General features: G+C 40.6%; 1 protein-coding gene across 1 annotated transcript in view; it reads left to right on the forward strand.

The window, feature by feature from the left end:
* Nucleotides 1-21,517: 21,517 nt before the first annotated feature.
* The window catches only part of LOC136882377 (tyrosine-protein kinase Dnt), a 322,584-nt gene continuing 320,895 nt past the window's right edge, over nucleotides 21,518-23,206 (forward strand). Inside the window, exon 1 of the mRNA XM_067155004.2 lies at nucleotides 21,518-21,860. Within this exon, the coding sequence (XP_067011105.2) occupies nucleotides 21,680-21,860 (181 nt within the window). The 5' untranslated portion in view covers nucleotides 21,518-21,679. The remainder of the gene's footprint in view (nucleotides 21,861-23,206) is intronic.

Consider the following 23,206-nt stretch of genomic DNA (forward strand, 5'->3'; position numbering starts at 1 on the left):
GATTTTGTGATGGTAGCCATGGACTGCCATGGAATTTACAAAATGTCTCAGCTCCTGGTTTGTGCCGGTCCATGCTCTGTTCATCATGGCCTCTGACGAGTAGAACTCTGGCCATACCTTCTTTTTCTTCTCCCTCTCTAATCGCAGTTTCTTCCAGTTGTCTGTACAGGGCAGATTGAATTTCCATATCAGGTCCTGTATTAGAAATGTTTCTCTCGCGAGTTCGTACGCTAGTCTTGACTTGGTGTACTTTGAAATTCCGAGGGCTGCTTTCAAGAATCTGGCTTTCACTTTTTCCATTCGTATTAGGTATTTATAGCTTAACTTTTCCCATGTCATCTCTATTCTGTATGTTAGAATAGGAACGATTTTGGCTTCAAAGAGGGCTATAGCTGTATCCAGGGAAAGTTTGCTTAATGACATGATGTCGTAGATGGCTTTGGTTGCAGCAGCTGCTCGTTGTGTTGTGTGAATTCTGAACGAGCGTGCTGTTGTCTGGACCGTTACGCCCAGATATTTGAAGCTGTTCGTAGTTTGTAGAGGTTGCTAGAGCATTTATTCCTTTCTGGAGTTCGTTAGTATCGTGAGAACCCATCACCATGTCGTCTGCATATATATATATATATCGTGAGGGACGGAGCGGAAGTTCTTATTGCTTGGACCACGTCATGTGTGGCTACGTTGAACAGAAGGGGACTAAGGGGGTCTCCTTGTAACACTCCGTTTGTCTGTATAATTTTATTGCGAGGTTGTTACGTTGTCTGAAATTATGATGGTGTTTTTGTCGATTTCTTCTGTTAGTCTTATCTTCACTAGCTTCGTCAGCGCGATTCCCCGGTACGTGTTTGGGTCAAGAGGCTCACCTTTTCCCTTGTATAGCATTCTAATTCGAGGTTCTCCAGCTCACCGGGATTTATACTGTATACAGACATAAGTTCATCACTTTTATAAGTGTTGAAATGCTGTATGATAAATTGAAAATTTATGACAATTTTTGTCTTCAGTTTTGATTCATCTGTTAGCAGTTCATGAAGAGCAATCATCAAATATACTTAAACAGTCTAAAGCAATAAAAATAAGACATAAGAGACAGAATTTTAAATGAACAATTCGGTTTTGTAGACAAAACATTGAGGGTTTCTTTCCAAATTTTGAGTGTCCTGCCATAGTTCACCCTGCATAATTGTCGTGCATTCATGTTATAAATGAAAAGTATTAATTGTTGAACAGTTCGTGTTGTCAGAAGGCAACATTTCGAACTGCCGTCAAAACTAAAAAATTCTCATCTACATATTTTTTTGAGAAATTAATTCGTGACAGACAGACTTGTTTTGGCTAGATGTAACTTCATAAACTTCAGAATGTTATAAACAAATCTATGTTATGCATTTTTAATTAAATTCATGACTGTGACTGTGTACTCGTCACCTGGTGAAGTTAGTTGTGCAAGGAATTGTGATATTACTTATTAACGGGGATATACATATATTTATACAAAAGTAGAATCTGGTTTCTTGTTTAGAAGCGTAGTTGCAGGCTCCTATCTATTTCATAGTTTTCAGGGGGCGATAGATGAACCTCAACAACAGAATACAAATCCTCCAGTTGACAACTTCTTCATTTCAAGTTGTCATCGGTGTGTGGTCCGTTAAAGCAGTCAACTCCACGACTCAAAAACATGAGAAATAACGGCTCTTAAATAGAACGGCTAGCACTAGGAAAACCCAACAATAATGTATTACAGATTCATAGGCACAGAAATTTGAGAAAAATCCTTTTTCCAAACATACTCATTTCCATCAAAAAATCATCTTTGCCCAAAATAAATGGATAAATAAGAAAAGTTAGACAAAACTGGAGTGACCTTCATCTTATCCTTACATTAAAACACGCCTACAAGTCTTATGTTAATGCACTTTGAAATATAACAATTACAGTAACAAATGTTTTATTTATTTATTTATTTATTTATTTATTTATTTATTTATTTATTTATTTATTTATTTATTTATTTATTTATTTATTTATTTATTTATGTAAGTGTTATTGGACTGTGAGGATGCACGATGGAACCTATACGAGCAGTTGTATTACCGGCAGTGCATATCTCAAACATGATATGCTCAAATGATGTCAAAAGGCAACATTTCGAACTGCCGTCAAAACTAAAAATATTCTCATCTACATATTTTTTGAGAAATTAATTCGTGACAGACAGACTTGTTTTGGCTAGATGTAACTTCATAAACTTCAGAATGTTATAAACAAATCTATGTTATGCATTTTTAATTAAATTCATGACTTGATGAATGTAGTCTACAAATAATCAATGATCAGCGTTGAATCCTTGGTGTTTGTGCTTGCCCCAACACACCACCCTCGTGAATCTACATGTGCAACCGCGTCTGGACAGGGGAAAAGTAGAAATTAAATGAAAAATAAGACACTGGGATGACATAATTTTTAACTTAAACAATTCACGTTGATGGACTTTTCTGTTATCAAGACGCTCCAACATTTTTCAAAGTTTGTTATATCCGTAAACTTTTTAAATACACAGTGGAAATGTTTCTTGTTGTGTCCAGTCGACAACTAAGAACTGACATTTCCACTTGATGCGGTGTTGGGGAGTTCCCCTCCCTGAAAAAATCCGAACCCCCTCCGGTGAAGCTGCAGACAGCTGTGTACTCGTCACCTGGTGAAGTTAGTTGTGCAAGGAATTGTGATATTATTTATTAACGGGGATATACAGATATTTATACAAATGTAGAATCTGGTTTCTTGTTTAGAAGCCTGGTTACACGCTCCTATCTATTTCATTGTTTTCAGGGGGCGATAGATGAACCTCAACAACAGAATACAAATCTTCCAGTTGAAGTTCACAACTTGAAAAGAGACGTCAATTTTCTTGTTCTTCTTCTTCTTCTTCTTCTTCTTCTTCTTCTTCTTATTCTTCTTCTTCTCCTTATTTTTCTTCTTATTATTATTATTATTATTATGGTGGTGATTATTGCTGCTGCTGATGATGACGCTTGTTGTTTAAACTGGCCTAACGTTATTGTTTTAAGAGCAAGTACAAATAAGGAACCAACCTCTCTTAACACTAATCAGAGGGAGGAAAAGTGAAGGGGTTCGATTCTTGTTGGCCTTGGGTCTGACACATCAGCCCTGTGGGTGAGGGCGATAAAATAACACCCACGGTATCCCCTGCCTGCCGTAAGAGGTGACTAAAAGGGTCCCCAGAGGTTCTGAACTTGAGAGCGTGGCTTGGTGAACACGGGGCTCGTAGCTGAGTCCTGGCGTTGCTCCCACTTTGATCTATCCTATCCGACCTCCCTTAGTCACTTCTCGTTATTTTTCGACCCCGGCGGTATAAGAGCTAGGGAGTCTTTCATTATCATGCCCTTCGTGGCCTTTGTCTTTCTTTGGCAAATACCTTCATTTTTTGAAGTGTTAGATACCTTCCATTTTTTGTCTCGGATTACTGTTACATAGAGGATGGTCGCCTAGTTGTACTTCCTCTTAGCACAATAATCACCACCACTGTCACTGCTGACTGCTGACTACTCCTCACAAACACATCCCCCTTGCTCATTAACGATTCCTTGAATATCCTCCTTGGATTATGTTTCTGCCTTACAGTACCTATACATAACTTTTTTTTTTTTTTTTTGCTAGTTGCTTTACGTCGCACCGACACAGATAGGTCGTATGGCGACGATGGGACAGGGAAGGGCTAGGAGTGGGAAGGAAGCGGCCGTGGCCTTAATTAAGGCATAGCCCCAGCATTTGCCTGGTGTGAAAATGGGAAACCACGGAAAACCATTTTCAGGGCTGCCGACAGTGGGGTTCGAACCTACTATCTCCCGAATACTGGATACTGGCCGCACTTAAGCGACTGCAGCTATTGAGCTCGGGTCCTATACATACCCTTCCAATTTCCACTAAAATGTGTATGACTGCCAATTATGCTTGCCATCATGTTATCCTTAGCTGACTTCTTTGCTAGATTCAATTTCCTAGGAAGTTCCTTCAATTTCTCCTTACTTCCATAGCCATTTTTAACTCGATTTCTTTCCGAACTCCACATCCTTCTTAAGACCTTCCTTTATATCACATTTATTTTTAAACAGTTGTGTGATCACTAACACCTTCTATAGAGCTAATCTAGTTTTACAAGCACCACGGCCACAAAATTCTTCCCCCTAGTTGGTTCCATCACTTTCTGATTCAGCTGCCCGTTCCATATTAACTCATTTGCCATTTCTTGGTCATGCTTCCTATCTTTCACATTACGTTCCAGCTGACACTTGGCCAATTGAGATCACCCGCTACAATCACATTCCTTTCCGTACCGTTTCCCAGATTACTGATTCTTCTTCTTCTTCTTCTTGAGGCGCCTTCTCCTAGCGCAGGTTGGTGGTCCACATAGCCAGCTCTGGACGTGATGTTGCAGCTTGGAAAGCATCTTCTGAAGTGCAGTTGTGCCATCTTCGAATGTCCTTCAGCCATGAATTCCTCCTTCTGCAACAGACCTTTTCCCCTGTAAATTACCTTCAATGATGAGTTGCAATAGCTGGTACTTCTCGCCTCTCATAATGTGCCCTAGATATTGAGGTTTTCTTTTTTTAAGAGTAAGTAATGGTTCTTTTTGTTTCTTCATGTGATGAAGGACTTCGTCATTTGAAATTTTCAGCACCCATGGTATTCGGAGTAGGCGGCGATATAGATACATTTCAAAAGCATCAATTCTTTTTTCTAGATTTTGGTCAAGGGTCCAGCTTTCACATCCAAAGAGAAAAGTGGAGAATACATAGCATCGAATCATTCGCATTCTTAATTGCACACTTAGATCCGATTTTTTAAATAGCTGTTTCATGCTATAAAATATACTCCTGGCCTGTTCTATTCTAGATTTTATCTCTCTCTTGGAATCACATTCCAATCTAGCACAGTACCCAAGTATTTGAAGGAGGATACTTGTTCAATCTTACTGCTGTTTATTGACAGGGTTGCTGGAATTGTTCTTTCAGAGAAGACTACAACTTTGGTCTTGGAAGCGTTGACAAACAGGCCAAACTCTTCACTGCGCTGGACTGCGTTGGAGCACAGGTAGTTTATTTGCTATGACAACAGTATCATCTGCGTACATGATATTGTTAATTGCCTGTCCATTTATAACTATCCCGCTGTTTCCCTCCAAGCTCTTGAAAGTGCAATCTGAATTAATACCAGTGAAGTGATGATATATGAGAGGACAATTTCTATAGTTAGGTTAAAGGTCGATAGGTAATCATCAAACATAAAAGTCAAATCCATATATAGGAAGCAGTTAACCAGTGATAATTAGGTATTTTGTTCGTAATGCTGTCAATGTTGAGTGTAAGGAGATTAAGGTTTTTTTCTAAGTGAAATCTATACGACGTTGCGATAAACATTAGGCTTATGTGAGAACTTGTAACATGAAATTGAGTGGAAATGAGATCGTATATAGGATTTTTATGGCCTAATAGTAAAATATGGTGATATTTTATGGAATCATTGAAGGATTGAGACTAAAACGGAATAATTAGATGAATGATTAATGATAACAGTATAGTATACGTCAAGTTGGAATGAAATAATGTATTTATTGTAACGTAAAGTGTTATATGAGATGAATGATGAGAAGTGATGGTTTTAAGAGGTTATGGTAATTAATGTTGGTGATGATTATTGTTTCATCGCAAGTGAAGTCATAGTTTATTTTAACGATGATATTTATTTCCATTTACGTATTTTTGAGATGATGGATGAATATAATTCGTCTTCAATCGACCATTAATCCTTAAATAAGCCATGTATAGCGTAGGATACGATCTCAGTAACGTTTATAGGTTAACATTCAATTTGTAGATCACGAAATAATTCTTGATGAGTGAGATAACATACAATTAGCCTAGATCCATGTGTTTCTTCTAACCCCAAGAATTCACAGTCAGATTGAGAAAGTTAGGAAGCTTATTCTACTGCATTATCCAGTATCACTGGTGACGTTTCTTCGCAATTGAAGGTTGTTAATAATCAATAGAGTCTTCTTACGAATTAGATCACCTGAATATGGTAGAATTTGACCAAATAACTGTCAGATATACATGATAGCACAATATTATGACTTAGGTACGCACTCAAATTAATTAATACTTACAAATAAGAGAATACTCTGTGTAATTTTTAGACATGAGATCTGATCATATTATTCTGAAAGATATAATAACTTAACGGGTTATCTTGTTCTCTACAAGAAGAAATTACCAAGAATTTCGAAAAGAACTTTGAAAAGTGTGATACATGCTAAATATCTTTAATGTTTTCTGAGGACATTTTCTCATGACCAACCTGTTGTTTGTGTTTGAACGTGAATAGCTTCAATCAAACGAATTTACTGTACTCTAAAGGAATTAACGAATATTAGATGAAAGCAAGAAGGATTCTAGGAACTTTTTCGCACAAGAATTCATAAGATAAAAAAATGTGATTCTAATTTTAGTTGCTGTTTGTAATCAAGTTATGGAAGCTGCGTCCAACGTTTGATAGCTCTCAAACAACGATGTTGTAAATGATGTCATGTGATATATTTTTCTTTCATTCAGTAAAATGCATCGAACATTTTCAATCCCACATTTTTTCAGTTTTATATTTTCAAGATATTTTTCAAGTTTAACTTATAGGACACTAAGTCGGTTATTTATTATTTACTTTTCTAAGGAAGAATTCGTAGCACCACAACTATTTACTTCAAACTTTCCTTGAATATTAAATAAATAAATGCGTTGTAAAACTTAACCGCTCTTTCAATGACTTTTAGAATGAGTATTTAGATATAAGTGGTAATTATTCGATATTCTTGTGAGCCGAATGAGGAAACCACCTAAAAATACGGGCAGGAGACGTCCATTACGTAAGTTAGGTTTTTCCTACTAGCATAAACAGGTGACCTTTTCTCGAATGCGGGACCCCAGCCCATAAATATTGAATAGTGAGGAAATATGTTTACATTCGAGCTAGCCTGGATCTCATGCGACTCGACCTGGACGCGGGAACGGCGCAATAATAAATCATTATTAGAGAGCGTCTTCGGTTTATTCCTACAGGCTATCAAATTAAAACTGTTCTTAAATGATGAAGTTCGAAGGTGCAAATATAAATTACGCCGAAGACTTGAACTACTACTCAGGACTACAAATGCGGTAACGATCCACTGTATATAAATGAACATAAAGCTGAAAATTACAGGCCAGTCAGTTTGACATGTTGACACATAAACGTTGAGAAAGCATTACTTCAGATTATATTAGACATGTTTGGGACATTAATAACTGGTTCGATAGGAGACAGTTCGGGTTTAGGAAAGGTTATTCCACTGAAGCTCAACTTGTAGGATTCCAGCGAGATATATCAGATATCTTCTATTCAGGAGGTCAAATGGGCTGTACTGACCTATCCAAGGCATTTGACAGGGTAGATCGTGGGAGACTACTGACAAAAATGAGTGCAGTTGGAGTAGACAAAAGGGTGACTGGTATTGCCTTTAATAGGCTGGAAAAATTGTAAATGTTCAATAAATTTCCAAATTCCAAGTTCTATAAAACAGAACTCAGAGAATTAGAGTAAGGGAAGCATGATCTGATCCTGTAATTTTTAAGAGGGGAATTCCTCAAGGCGCTGTTATTGGACCTTTATCTTTTCTTATATAATTATATAAATGATATGAATAAAGAACTATAATCATAGGTAAGGTTGTTTGCTGATGGTGTTATACTGTATAGAGTAATAAATAAGTTACAAGATCCTGAGCAAGTGCAGGAAACCTCGACATTGTTGGGAGGTGGGCAGAAAGCAATGGAATGATATTAAACAGGATTGTAAATAAAGGGTAGAGATCTCTGCGAATGGTTATGAGGATATTTAGGGTTGTAGTAAGGATGGAAAGGAGAGGGTCTCTGTTAAGAACTCAACTAGAGTATGGTTCCAGTGTACGGGACCCTCACCAGGATTACTTGATTCGAGAACGAAAAAATCCACAGCAAAGCAACTCGATTTGTTCTGGGTGATTTTCGAAAAAAGTGTAGCGTTATGAAAATGTTGCCAAGTTTGGGCTGAGGAGACTAAGTTCCGAGCTGTCAGTAGAGAGATGATATTAGTACACGAATAACTTTGAGTAATGTTTATAAAAGTAGGAAAGATCACAGTACGAAAATACAGTTGGGATTCAAGAGGACAAATTGTAGCAAATATTCGTTTATAGGAAGAGGAGTTAGGGATTGGAATAATTTCCCAAGGGAAATGTTCAATAAATTTCCAAATTCTTTGTAATTATTTAAGAAAATAACATTTAACAAAGGTTATATGTTTTCATTGATCAAGAACGAAAGTTAGAGGTTCCATTTTTTGAATTTCAACAATCAACAATAAAACTTTAACAACTTTTCACTTAGTGAGATAACAATGATATATCAGGTACCATGACAAGGTTTAGACAAAGCAAGAAAACCCAAACTTTAGTGACTGTTTAGTAACCAGGGCTTCCAGCCCCTCGCTTTACATTACCTGAGCTCTCAGCTCAACTTTATAAAAGATTACAACTTTACACAAAGGGCAGAAATCCTCTAATACATGGAGCACTTGCTCCCAATTACAATATCAAGCCTCCTAGAGGCACATATCCAAATATAAGAAAGAGCTGACCCACTCTCAATTTTTCCAGCCTATTAAAGGCAATACCAGACTTTTACACAAAATTGCCATCAAGGCACAGCTTACATCAAATGAAACGGGGGTATCTTGTACCCAACCCGCTGGGCCTTAGTAGAAAAATAACAGGTTAAGTTAATGGCCCAAAATGCAAAATGAATGGAGGCGAGAGTCTGCACTCCTACATGAAACTTCTTAAAACCTAAGAGGCACTAGGCCGATGAAACAGGGGCTATTCCCAAACTATGGAGGTGACTCGTCTACAGAATAAATTTAACACATTAAGGAAGAGTAGAAGAACGGTTACGAAAACGTAGTCACCTCAAATTCAAAATGAAGGGGAGCTCGAGAGGGTAAAGCACTCCCTATGCCCGATTTACAGTTAAAGATATATGAAGATTTACAAAACGATGGGAGATTACATGTTTATTACATAGCAAAGGTTTCGGACCTTCCTCGCGGATTAAACTGCTGAGCTAGCAAGAAATAAAGATGTTAAGTGGCCATTACCTTGTTGAAGAGCTGCTGCCGGATGAAAGAGGCGCTTCCCGCCTCCTGATACACTTGCATACACTATGCTAGATGTTGTTCGAGTGGCGGAGAGCCAGGAAAATCAGCAGTTTTTATACTCTCGGGGAAGATTCGAGACCTTTCAAGAATAATTAAGACACACCCACAGTCGTTTATTGGGTAGCTTACAGTTACACATCCAAATCGAAGGAGAAAGATGCGATTGGTCAAAAATTTATTACAGAAATTCTGGATTAGCTAAGTTAAAAACTGGCGGAAAGAAAAGATTTATATTGCCAACCCATAATGAAAGAACGAACATTAGTAAAGAACAAACTTATCAATACAAAATTTCTTCAAATAAAGTTCTTCCACTTCGCACCAGGGTGCATGGTCATAGTTTTTTGTAGAGACATCTATCAGAGACTGTCCACACTTCTTAATCAATAGAAAACAAAACAAGTTGAAATCCACACAGTATTGACAACTTCGTAATCACAAAATTTACTGTAGTGACATCTTCTGAGAAACTAATGAGTTGATCCAGTTTTTAAAGTTCAGAGTTTCTTCTATAGAGGAGCACTTATTGGCGCAATATTTAAACTTGCGGCGAAGAGGTGTACCGCCCGGTACAATAATAATAATAATAATAATAATAATAATAATAATAATAATAATAATAATAATAATAATAATAATAATAATAATAATAATAATAATAATAATAATCGTCCGCAGATATTAACACTCCAACAGCAAGAAATCAGCTTAACAAATCATAGATAATAAATAGAATGTTTACTAAATTAAATAATTGTGGACAGGTCCGTTTAAGAGGAAATAAATCATATTTAAATAATGTAAGTTTACATTAATATTACCAAACTTAGTCTTTCATGCAGTAAGATTTATATCACCTAGTGCTTATCATGACTTCATCAAACGCCAGAGGTAATCTTGAACCACACCAAGGGGTTAAAGCAAGGGCTTTAAGTTATCACACGAGTCTTTAAGTAACATAGTTTACCCAAAAGCCCAAACCCAAAAAAAATGATAATAAGATGAAAAGAAGATACTTTAGAAAATATCAGAAAGCAAACGGGTAAAATATTCAGTAAGTTTCACCTTCACACCAGCGTAAAAATCATTAGCGTCACCAAGTCAATTGCTATCGTTTCACACAACAATCTCCACAGCAACACATCACCATGGTAACGAACACAAGCCACCATCCAGGGGGCCATAAACCAATCTCGAGAGCCTAAAAGACAGGCACCACAGAAAATCAAAACACATAATTAAATTACAGAAGATAAATGAAATGCCCCAAAAAGCAAAAGAGGAGACAAAAGAATCAAACAAAATTTACTAACCCTTGCGTGAACCCACTTAGCTCACAAAACTACATAATATACCTCGAACGTTAATAATAATAATAATAATAATAATAATAATAATAATAATAATAATAATAATAATATAAAACATGGAATCTGATATCTTGAAAAAGCCACAAATGGCATTAATCAGCTAATTTAAACGAAGGTTTTAGACAACCAGAGTACCGAAAATCCATAGTATGCCTTCAATCAATACCAAACAAGGTGAAAGAGCTTAAAACCTTTAGACATGGCGACGATGATGGCTGGAAACATTATAATGAATATTAACCCCTTTACGTCACGGCACTTCACACGTAATTCATTCTAGGGTCTTATGAATACGTCATGCACTACATTTCCTTAATCATGAAAGAAATAAATGGTTATCCAAACCACGAAGAAAATTTCCCTATAAAAATACACTGACTGACAGTGGCAATGCAACACCAAGGAGGAATGGTTCGAAAGGGATGATAGTTGGGGAAAAAACAGAGACGGCACGGACGAATAATTGATGTTTATTTCAAACCGATATGCAGGTTACACAATGCGCACGGCATCGACTCAGTAGGATGTAGGACCACCGCGAGCGGCGATGCACGCAGAAACACGTCGAGGTACAGAGTCAATAAGAGTGCGGATGGTGTCCTGAGGGATGGTTCTCCATTCTCTGTCAACCATTTGCCACAGTTGGTCGTCCGTACGAGGCTGGGGCAGAGTTTGCAAACGGCGTCCAATGAGATCCCACACGTGTTCGATTGGTGAGAGATCTGGAGAGTACGCTGGCCACGGAAGCATCTGTACACCTCGTAAAGCCTGTTGGGAGATGCGAGCAGTGTGTGGGCGGGCATTAACCTGCTGAAACAGAGCATTGGGCAGCCCCTGAAGGTACGGGAGTGCCACCGGCCGCAGCACATGCTGCACGTAGCGATGGGCATTTAACGTGCCTTGAATACGCACTAGAGGTGACGTGAAATCATACGCAATAGCGCCCCAAACCATGATGCCGCGTTGTCTAGCGATAGGACGCTCCACAGTTACTGCCGGATTTGACCTTTCTCCACGCCGACGCCACACTCGTCTGCGGTGACTATCACTGACAGAACAGAAGCGTGACTCATCGGAGAACACGACGTTCCGCCATTCCCTCATCCAAGTCGCTCTAGCCCGGCACCATGCCAGGCGTGCACGTCTATGCTGTGGAGTCAATGGTAGTCTTCTGAGCGGACGTCGGGAGTGCAGGCCTCCTTCAACCAATCGACGGGAAATTGTTCTGGTCGATATTGGAACAGCCAGGGTGTCTTGCACATGCTGAAGAATGGCGGTTGACGTGGCGTGCGGGGCTGCCACCGCTTGGCGGCGGATGCGCCGATCCTCGCGTGCTGACGTCACTCGGGCTGGGCCTGGACCCCTCGCACGTGCCACATGTCCCTGCGCCAACCATCTTCGCCACAGGCGCTGCACCGTGGACACATCCCTATGGGTATCGGCTGCGATTTGACGAAGCGACCAACCTGCCCTTCTCAGCCCGATCACCATAGCCCTCGTAAAGTCGTCTGTCTGCTGGAAATGCCTCCGTTGACGGCGGCCTGGCATTCTTAGCTATACACGTGTCCTGTGGCACACGACAACACGTTCTACAATGACTGTCGGCTGAGAAATCACGGTACGACGTGGTCCATTCGCCAACGCCCTGTCCCATTTATCGTTCGCTACGTGCGCAGCACAGCGGCGCATTTCACATCATGAGCATACCTCAGTGACGTCAGTCTACCCTGCAATTGGCATAAAGTTCTGACCACTCCTTCTTGGTGTTGCATTTGCTCTGTCAGTCAGTGTATAATAAGCAAACATACTACCATCCCTTTGAAACAGCGAAACAATTATCTGTATTCTGATGTATTTACATGCAAAGTTAATTACTTACAGTTATATCTGTGATCACAACTTTCATGACTTCAGCATTGCGACCAACTGTCATCGGGCAGGTACAACCATGGGTTTAGGCTGACATCGTGATGGCTTCATTGCTGGTCGCCCGCTGGTTGATCACCTTCATGTTGATTGGATTCTCGTCCCGCGTCTGCTCGAAGGCTCCTTCCGTGTCCGACGATCTCGCTGGTTCAAATATGCAAATGAGGAAACTGATTTGTTATAAATGCGTTAATTTATGTCACACATGGTCTCAAGTACACTAGTTCAGTAACGGTATTGCCCTGTAGCCCGTTACCGACCCCCCCCCTCATTAGCTTATCTCAATTATTCACAGCTATCCAGGCCCTAAAGCTACACACGTTCATCTGGCCACAGTCATTGGATGCACAATGTTTAATATCTCAACACCTTACGTGTTAGTGGTTTTAAATCCGCCTAATACACAGCACTGGCTAATATTAAGAAAAGCTACCCATGCATTTGAGGGTATCTAAACGATGCTGCCCGCTCTATTGATACAGTAAATAAGCCAGTCATTTTTTCATCAAGTTTACTCTCTGAATATACTGTTACACAGTTATAAATTTCCCTATATCACTTTCCTCGCTTTACGCGACCTGTGCGCTCAGTAACATTACGTGTGTATTATAATATAATCAAACCGCACTCACATCAATAATTTACGTGCTTTTGCACATAGCATTACACTTCACAAGAGTAACTAAATTCACAGCTTCGTGACACTTCGACACGTAATCTGCACAGATCAATATTACTATCGTATTCATAAATTCACTAGCGGCAAATGCACTCCACACATTATGATCCATTCACTGAGAATATGATTGATCTCACAACAAATCACAACTAATTACTGAGTCACAACTGCACACTGTATAAAGACTGAATTACGACTGCGAAAGACTGTCCAACACGGCATAGAGTGCGAACGAATGTGAAAGAACACCATAATCGGCCTCAAAGCTCTGTCTTTTTATAGATGGACTGGCCTGGCGCACGGAGAAGGGGCGAGCCACGCCTATTTGCCAAACATCAGTCCGCTAATAAGGGGTTTTCGACATTGGTTGAGGTCTCAAATTAAAGCTTGAATATCCTTCTCTTTACTGATCGATTTTCATTCTTATCGCATCGTAGGTTTATTCGCAACCTTCAAAGAGTCATGAGATATTTTCCAGAGGGTAGTGCTAAACCGTGTGGGATCGCTGTCAGAACTCAACATCTGCTTCCAATTTGGCTGCACCCTCGTACACTGCGTAGTTTGTGTTATTATAATTATGTAAGATACATCTTGGCATAATAATTCAGCATAAAATTCCCTGATTCATATAAATATCCATCACGTATTTCAGAACTTCGGTTATTATTATTATTATTATTAAAACAACTGAAGACTGTGTGTTGGTATCAGTGTGTCTGCATGGAAACTTACGGAGATATAAATCAAATCAAATCAAAATCTCTTTATTTGCAAATGAGGTGTCTACCTCGGTGGCAAATGGTACATTAAAATACATTATTGTCAAGCACTAAATATTAAATTAACAAGAGACAAAGAAAATTTTCATGTGTTGAGGCGACTTCTTAAGTCCCTCCTGGCGACCTAGATCCTTGGTCACGTGCCGCGTGCCTATCCTGTTCTCTCTCCCACAGAAAAAGAGCGTTTTTACGTACAAGCGAACGCAAGCCCTCTTTTCTCTAATTACGAAGGAGCAGCTAGGCTGCAGAGAGGCACTCGTGTCCCAGAACAGGTAAAATGTGCTGCTTTGGCGACTATTTGTCCTAGAATCGCGCGGAAAACGGCATATTCTATTTACATTGTGTTACGGCATCCTCTTGACGATGTCGTGAACAGTTACAATACATTCTTTCGATTTCCTCATCATCCGCTGTACTAGTAGGCACACAGACCTGCACTCTTGTGTTGGGCATTCGCTTGGTGTCTATCTCGACGACAATAATTCTTTCACTATGCTGGTCGTAGTAGCTTACCCGCTGCCCTAGCTTACCTGCTGCCCTATTTTCTTATTCATTATTATTATCCAACTCCTGCATTTCCCCTGTTTGATTTTGTGTTGATAATTCTGTAGTCGCCTGACCAAAAATCCTGTTCTTCCTGCCAATGTACTTCACTCATACCAACTACATCTAACTTTAGTCTAGCCATCTCCCTTATCAGATTCTCTAACCTACCACAACGATTCAAACTTGTGACATTCCACGCTCCGACTCGCAGAATGTCGGTATCCATCTTCCGCCCTCTCTCGTGTAGTCCCCACCCGGAGATACGAATGGGGGCTAGTTTACCTCCGGAATATTTTACCTGACAGGAAGCCATCATCAGTACATCATTCATGCAGAGAGAGCTGCATGTCCTCGGGAGTTAGTTTCGGCTGTAGTTCCTGTTGCTTTCAGCCGTGTAGCAGTAACAACAGAGCTGTCCGGCTCCATGGCTACTGTGCTGGCCTTTGGTCACAGGGGTCCCGGGTTCGATTCCCGGCAGGGTCGGGAATTTTAACCATAATTGGTTAATTCCAGTGACATGGGGGCTGGGTGTATGTGTTGTCTTCATCATCAAGCTGCTAAAAAGGAACTGTGGCAGCGCTGCACCAAGCTCCGTTCAAGCTAACGGGAAATCCATCTCCACGCCCGCAGACATTGCCTCAGCCTTCAGTGTCAAATTTAAAGAGAATTTCTCCCAGGCACAATCAGCTGGGGACATGTATATAACCAACACACCCGTACCACCCCTCCCTCTGACCAGCCTCTACTTCTCGGAACTTGAGGTACTGGCAAGTTTGAAGGGGATTCGACCCCATGCGGCGAGCGGCCCTTATGAAATACCCAGCCGTATACTCCGTGACTGCGCTGAGTCACTGGCACCATCTCTCTGCGAACTATTCAACCTGTCGCTTCACTGTGGATCACTACCCCAAGATTGGAAGTGTACTGATGTAGTTCCGATTTTCAAGAAAGGGGACAAAGCACTCATTGGCAACTATCGGCCAGTGTCTCTCACATCCCACGTATGTAAATGTATGGAACGACTGGTAGCCTCTACTATACGGGAATACTTCCGGGAAGGTAATCTGCTAAGTGAAAACCAGCACGGTTTTCTTCCAGGAAGATTCTGTAATACTTTATTAACAAAGGTTATTGACGAGTGGCAGTTCTCTCTGGATAAATCTAAAATTGTTCAGGTTGACTGCGTGGCTTTGGACTGGGCTAAAGCTTTTGATCAAATCCCTCATGAACGACTTTTGTTAAAATTAAGACAGATGAATGTTAGGGGAAGTGTACTGGCATGGTTGCGGTCATTTCTCGAGGGTCGAACACAACGTGTTGTGTTTGATGGAGTTCGATCATCGACCGTTAAAGTAACTTCAGGAGTATGTCAAGGCACCGTCGTCGGACCTTTATTATTCACCTAAATGTGTGACCTCAACCACAGCTCAGTACGCTGATGGCACTGTAATGTACAGGGATATACAATGTGCAGTTACAGTCGGACTTGGACACTATAGCGGTGTGGTGTTAAGTCAACGGTCTCAGCATTAATGCTGGCAACTGTAAATACATTAGGTTAAGTAGGTCTCGACACCCAGTAGAATGTATATATAACATTAATAATGTACATATTGAGCGAGTTAAAACTATGCATTTGTTAGGAATAACCATTTCTGAACAACTAAAATGGAACGCACAAACAGAGGAAGTGAGATGCAAAGCTGCCAGGGTGCTCGGTTTTATGCACAGAAGCCTCCGTGGGTGCAAGTCGAATGCTATACGGACGCTTACCTGACACTAGTGAGACCTATACTAACGTATGGTCTACCTGCCTGGCACCCTACCACTGCAGCTAACCTTCACAAACTAGAAGGAATCCAACGTCACGCTGAACGACTAATTAACAAGAACAGCTCCCGTCAATCGCCTCCTTGTGTAAACAAAGCGACATCATCTTCTTACACAAGTCCCTCACAGGGGCCATTCACCTTTCACCATTCCCTCGACTCTCCTTATCTTACAGCTCCGTCCGTAGAGGCAAGGGGGTGTGTCTTATACCCCCCATTGCGCGAACTGAGTCCTACAAACCAGGTTTCTTTGCTCGTTCAGCGCGGCTTTGGAACGATCTACCCGCCAACATTAAATGTGTATGTGTATGTTGGGTAATCAGCCCGAAGGCTGGTTTGATCCTCTGCAGCTCCGCCAACAGCTGTCATAAATAGCCTAGGCGTCACTGAAGAGGCGTACTAGGGAAACGAGGAGTGAGGTAGTTTCCCGTTGCTTTCCTCACCGAGCCAGCAGTTGCTATTACATACCAGTCTGCCAAGCCCACTGAAATGTATGCACCAACCGACCCTATGAGCGATATTTTCACACCATTCATAACAGGGACTGGCTGCATAAGGAATGGCATTACTAGCATCACTCATACCTCAGTCACTTTCATATTGTCAAAGTCAAGGATGAGACTGAGACAGATCAATGAAAGTAACAAATTTGATATAGCCCATACCAGAAGACATAAATGTAGAAATGTAAATATAGTTAAATGTTATGTTAGGAAGCTCATACGGTGAGAAAATGTATGTGAATATGTGGAAGAATGAACGAGAGAGTGAAAGGTTGTATAAATGAGAAATATGTATATATTAGGCTATACTTTGTTATTTTACCTGTAAATAGTGTATATGACTGTTTTACTTTAGGATTTAGGTAATTATTTCAAAGGTCAGGGGGCACTACGTGTAGGGGGCTTGTTCTTTTCCCCTGGCCCTCCATAGATACTGTAAAGGTTTATGGTAAATAAATAATGAATGAATTTCATCCCCATCACGACACGCAGGTCGCCTACGGAAGTCAAATCAAAAGTCATGCATCTGGCGAACCGAACTTGTCCTCGGACACTCCCGGCACTAAAAGCCATAAGCCATTTCATTTCAACAGAGCTGAGCCATGCTGAGTATTATTACAAGGTCATGTAGACTGCCGCCCTTGTAACTTCCGAAAGGCTGCTACCCCCCGTTCGATGAACCATTCGTTAGTCTGGTCTCTCAACAGATACCCATCCGATATGGTTGCACCTGCGGCTCGGCTATCTGCTTCATTGGGACACACAAGTCTCCCCACCACGGCAAGGTCACATGGTGCGCAGGGAAGGGAATTTGTTTTATTAGTTTAATTTATTTCAGTTTGCTTTCATTAGTCATAGGAATTTTGAATAATCTATTAGTAGAAATGGCGTATGGCTTTTATTGCCGGGAGTGTCCGTGTCCGAGAACAAGTTTGGCTCGCCAGATGCACGTCTTTTATTTGACTCCCGTAGGCGACCTGCGCGTCGTGATGAAGATGAAATGATGATGAAGACAACACATACACCCAGCCCCCGAGCCAGCGAAGTTAACCAATTAAGGTTAAAATTCCTGACCCTGCCGGGAATCGAACCCGGGACCCTGTGGCCAAAGGCCAGCACGCTAACCATTTAGCCATGGAGCCGGACAATCTATTAGTATACTGTAACTGTGCTAACGGCCGTAGCCGTGTTGAAACACCGGATCACGTGAGATCTGCGAAGTTAAGCAACATTCGGCGTGGTCAAGATTTGGATGGGTTGCCACGTGCTGTTGGTGGGGGTAAGGGAATGGAGGAGCGGCAAGAATTGACCACCCTACCGTACGTAAACTCCGGCTCAGGCATACCTCTGCGGAGGTTCGAACCTGCCTTAGAGAAGAATACACACTCACCTTACCTTTAATATAGCTGTTGTAAGTTGCTTGGCTACAACCCAGAAATGATGACAAAATTACACGTAAAAAAGAAAATGGAGAAAACAGGAAAACCATGAGAGAAAAAAGGAAATGTCTGAACGTAGTCAATTTGTAACATTTACGCATTTTGGAATCAAGGTTTTAAAATCGCTAATATAATTAAGAAATTTCAACTCAAAACAACATTTAGAACCAGAAATAAAATATCAGAACATATATAATGCATATAGTATCAATAAAAAAGATGTCTAAACTAATGCGAGAGTATATAGGCTCACGTGTGACGACTAAAAATATTTTATATAGGAGGGACTGGCAGAGCCTCAAATCAAAGATATAAAGATATAACGGTCATTTCAAGGCAATAAAGTACAAGAAATATTCAGCTTTTGCGGAACATATTTGTAACATTTGTCATAGCCTATATATTTTTTACAATATCATTATTAAGTTTTATATGTACTGTGTGCATAATTTTACACTTGTTTTTTTCTTTTTCTTATTTTACAGTTAATTTCAACAGGGCTCCATTTTCTTCATCTTAATCTGTTTACCCTCCAGGGTCGGTTTTTCCCTCGGACTCAGCGAGGGATCCCACCTCTACCGCCTCAAGGGCAGTGTCCTGGAGCTTTAGACATCGGGTAAGGGATACAACTGGGGAGGATGACCAGTACCTCGCCCAGGCGGCCTCGCCTGCTATGCTGAACAGGGACCTTTGGGGGGATGGGAAGATTGGAAGGGATATACAAGGAAGAAGGAAGGAAGGAAGCGGCCGTGGCCTTAAGTCAGGTACCATCGCGGGATTTGCCTGGAGGAGAAGTGGGAAACCACGGAAAACCACTTCCAAGATGGTTGAGGTGGGAGTCGAACCCACCTCTACTCAGTTGACCTCCCGAGGCTGAGTGGACCCCGTTCCAACCCTCGTACCACTTTTCAAATTTCGTGGCAGAGCCGGGAATCGAACCCGGGCCTCCGCGGGTGGCAGCTAATCACACTAACCACTACACCACAGGGCTCCTTTTAACTGTTTAAAACTCATTGTGATACACTCATGTAAAATCATTTTTTAAAAATAATTTCAACACTGATGATGGACCTTAGAGTCCAAAAACCGGTTTTGAAATACAATTTGGTGTGCTGGTAGGACTGTGTATGGTTAACCGTGTTAAGAGTTTTACCAGTCCGGACCAGAGCGTATTTTTCGCAAGACAAACACGTCGAAGGTTAAAAAGGACGTATGGAGGAGGAACAGTGGATGAAGTTAGGGACAACCCCGATAGATTTGCTAAAGTCACATTCGAATTAAATTTCAAGAGCAATCCAGATGTGGAAACCTTAGCAACTTCGACTACACTCCCTTTACGAGTGTATATTCTCCATTGGTTTCTGTAGGAGGTCGAGCGGAGTTTCTCAGTATATAAGGATCTACTGAGCTCAAGGCGCCAGTGAATTACGGTCAAAAACTTAGAAATATTGTGTGTAATAACATGTTAGTTAATTATTAGAACTGAGTAAATGTGATAAAAATATATAAAATGACTTCATGGACACATTTCACGCATGCGCCTGTATTTTCAGAACTTTTTTTTCCTTTTCAGACCATACCTTCCACCTTAATATCAACCAGTTGTGAGCACAATTTGTAAAAGTTTGACAATTCTGAAAAGAATGCTGGGCTGAGTGGCTCAGACGATAGAGCAGGTCCCGAGGTATTTTTAGCTCCGTATTGGTAGATTTACTCGCACGCAAAAGAACACCTGCGGCTCAAAATTACGGCATCGCGGCTTCTCCGAAAACTGTAAATGTAGTTAGTGGGGCAGAAAACCAATAACATTATGAAAAGTTGAACTTCGTAATTATCAAAGCTTTGAGATTATCTACTGTTAGATGAGATTGTTCAGGTGTCTAGATTTCGTTCATATGGTAGAAAATTCTTTCAGCAGAAGCATTCAGAGTTAAAGAGAGTTTATTGTGTCTGTCATAAAGATCTCCACATAACGTTCGTCTGCTGGAATTGCTAAATCATTCAGTTACTGTAGTTAACAAGAACTCGAAATAACTTATTTCTTTATCAGCCGTTGTCAACGCTGAGGTATTTGAAAACGAGATCTTGACAATAGATTGTGAAATAATCCACGTATGTACCGAATTCGTGACATTTGAGCTTCCCCTGAGCTTTTGGAGAAACATATGGATAAAATACCTAAAAGTGAGACTCTTCCAGAACGTCTGGTCACACTACCAACCACAAAGTAATGAAAACATCCCTCCACATGTGTGGTGGTGATTATTGTTTTAAGAGGAAGTACAACAGGGTAACCAACCTCTACATAACACTAATCAGAGGAAAAAAATGGAAGAGATCCGACACTTCGAAAAATGAAGGTATCGGCCACAGAGACAAGAGCCACGAACGGCATGAAAATGAGACTTCCTAGGCCTCGGGAACCTAACACCGTCGGTGGGAACTGTAGAATAACACCCACGGTATCCCCTGCCTCTCGTAAGGTTCAACTAAAAAGGGCTCCATAGGCTCTCAACGTGGGAGCGTGGGTTGGCGACCACGGGGCCCTCAGTTGAGACCTGGCATTGCTTCCACTCCTCGCTTTCATCTTTCCTGTCCGACCCCGACTGTATTAGGTGGTGGTGGTGATGCTTATTGTTTTAAGAGGAAGTACAACTGGGCAACCATCCTCTATATAAGACTAATCAGAGAGAAAATGGAATGGATTCGACACTGCGAAAAATTACGGTATCGGCCAAAGAAAAGCAAGGGCCACCCACACGATAACATTGTAGCACGGCTTGGTCACTGTTGATGTAAAAACACAAAAGCTGACTTGGTTGGTGATAACTGGATTGTTGTTGTTCGTTTCTGGAAATAGAACGTTTCCTCGTCTATATGCATTGTTTATTTTATCGTCGACAGAAAGTAAACTGATCACACGTGCAAGGAGAAGTTAAGTTGAGTGCATCTGGTGCATGGGAGGCTGTGAGAGATTGACTGCAGGCAGGCACCAACCAAATATCCAAAGGAAAACACTTGAAAGAGAGGAAGAATGCATTCGGCTGTGTTCGGTTCCCTCGCCTCGGCCAAGATCGTAACGAGCAGCTCCCCCTTCAGCTCCAAGCAAACGAGTTTCCAGTTCAGTCTGGCAATGGAGGCAGTTAGTTCCAGGTCGTTGTAGAGTTGGCGGCAGCCGCGTCAAATGTTTTGTTTGATAACCAGATGAAAACAAACGTATAGAGCGCGGCTAGTACTTCAATTGTATACCTTTTTAATCGTAGTGTGTGATTATGTTAGTGTGAAGCGTGCATACTGTCCAGAACATGGCAAATTGTCAAGAGGAACTCACCACAGAAACGTCAGATAGACTGAAGTATTGTAAACCCAGGTTGAAAGGCATAATTTCTGTTTTGATCCTTTCTTTAGCGTGTTCTTGTGTCGTGGACATCTGTTCTGCTAATCTGAACGTCTACCTCAGCCAGTCAGAAGTGAAGAGATTACTTGGTGAGTATTTTCTACACACATGTTTTTAGAATTTAAATAACTAGATAAGTTTTGTAGTAATAGAATACAAACCATTATGATTCTTCGTTGCGAATGAATTGTTTGTTCTATCCCCCGGTTTCTTTGGCCATATTTTAATGTTTACACGAAGCACCTTATTTCGTAGTGTGTTTTGATGGTCTTCTCTCTATCTTCCAATGACTATTTTGCACAGGTAGTGGAACTTGCGAATTAGAAACCCTGTTGGACGAAATAGGCTATATTGAACTTAATGTTATGAATTTTAAAATACCAGTACATTGTAACGATCGATAATATCCGTAGCTTTCAGAGATCGACGAGCTGCTCCGATTAACTAAACAAACGGATGTCTGTTATCGCGAGACAATATGTTACAGCAGTCTGTATCATTCTTGTTGTGTTATTTATACAATAAAAGTCGTTGTTTACACGTGCTGGGAAGAGAAATATACGAGGTGTTAAAAGAAATATCTAGATACATCTGTGTAGTTAATGTCAGTGTTAATTTATGCGCTTTTCTAAACTCGGATTTAGGCACGATATATTTGTGAGAGTATTTTTAAACGTATAGTAAATTTTCTCCTCTTCTCATGTACATACCGTCGTTTTGCTGTAATAATTTTAAGGTGACATGTCACTTCAAATCAACGCGTGTTGAACTTGCCATTCGTAAGTAAATTACACTTTAAAATGTATCGATTGGGTATTTTGAAATAGACCGCAGTTTTTAATGATTACCGTTAACGTACTGCAATAGCGCCTGCAGATTAAGATCATAATTCGTCCCCAGTTTGGAACAAGAACGGGAAGAAAAAATGAACATGACAGTAACAGTGCTTGTTTATTAACACTCTTTGGTTTTATTGGTTCATTTGTTGCTCATGCCGATACGAGCTTGCGGACCTGAGAGGAGCGCGTGATGTTGTTTTGTTGTTATTGTATGGCTGTCCTTTTTTATCTCTCTCTTTAACTCACACGTGCTCACTCGCCGTGAAATGCGGTAATTGGCGCAGTCACTATATCATAAAATGTTAATTGCGTGACATCTGTCTGCTGCTTAAACACCTTCACATCCAGCCAGGACCTGTTTTCGTGCGATAATGAGAGTGAATAAATTAGATGCATATTAAAAGAATGAGTAAAGTACCCTTGTTGAATTTGGTAATGTAGTTAGAAAGGATAATTCTACACCGCGGTACTACTGAATGACATCATATTAACATGCGGACATAATCCGTTCACTCTGTAACTCTTTCAACTTTCCAAAATTGTGAACGGGTTCTTTTCCAAGCCAATAGATTGATGGGTTCCCTTCCTTACTGCCT

This window comes from Anabrus simplex, chromosome 10, assembly GCF_040414725.1.
Source record: "Anabrus simplex isolate iqAnaSimp1 chromosome 10, ASM4041472v1, whole genome shotgun sequence".
Taxonomy (NCBI): Eukaryota; Metazoa; Arthropoda; class Insecta; order Orthoptera; family Tettigoniidae; genus Anabrus; species Anabrus simplex.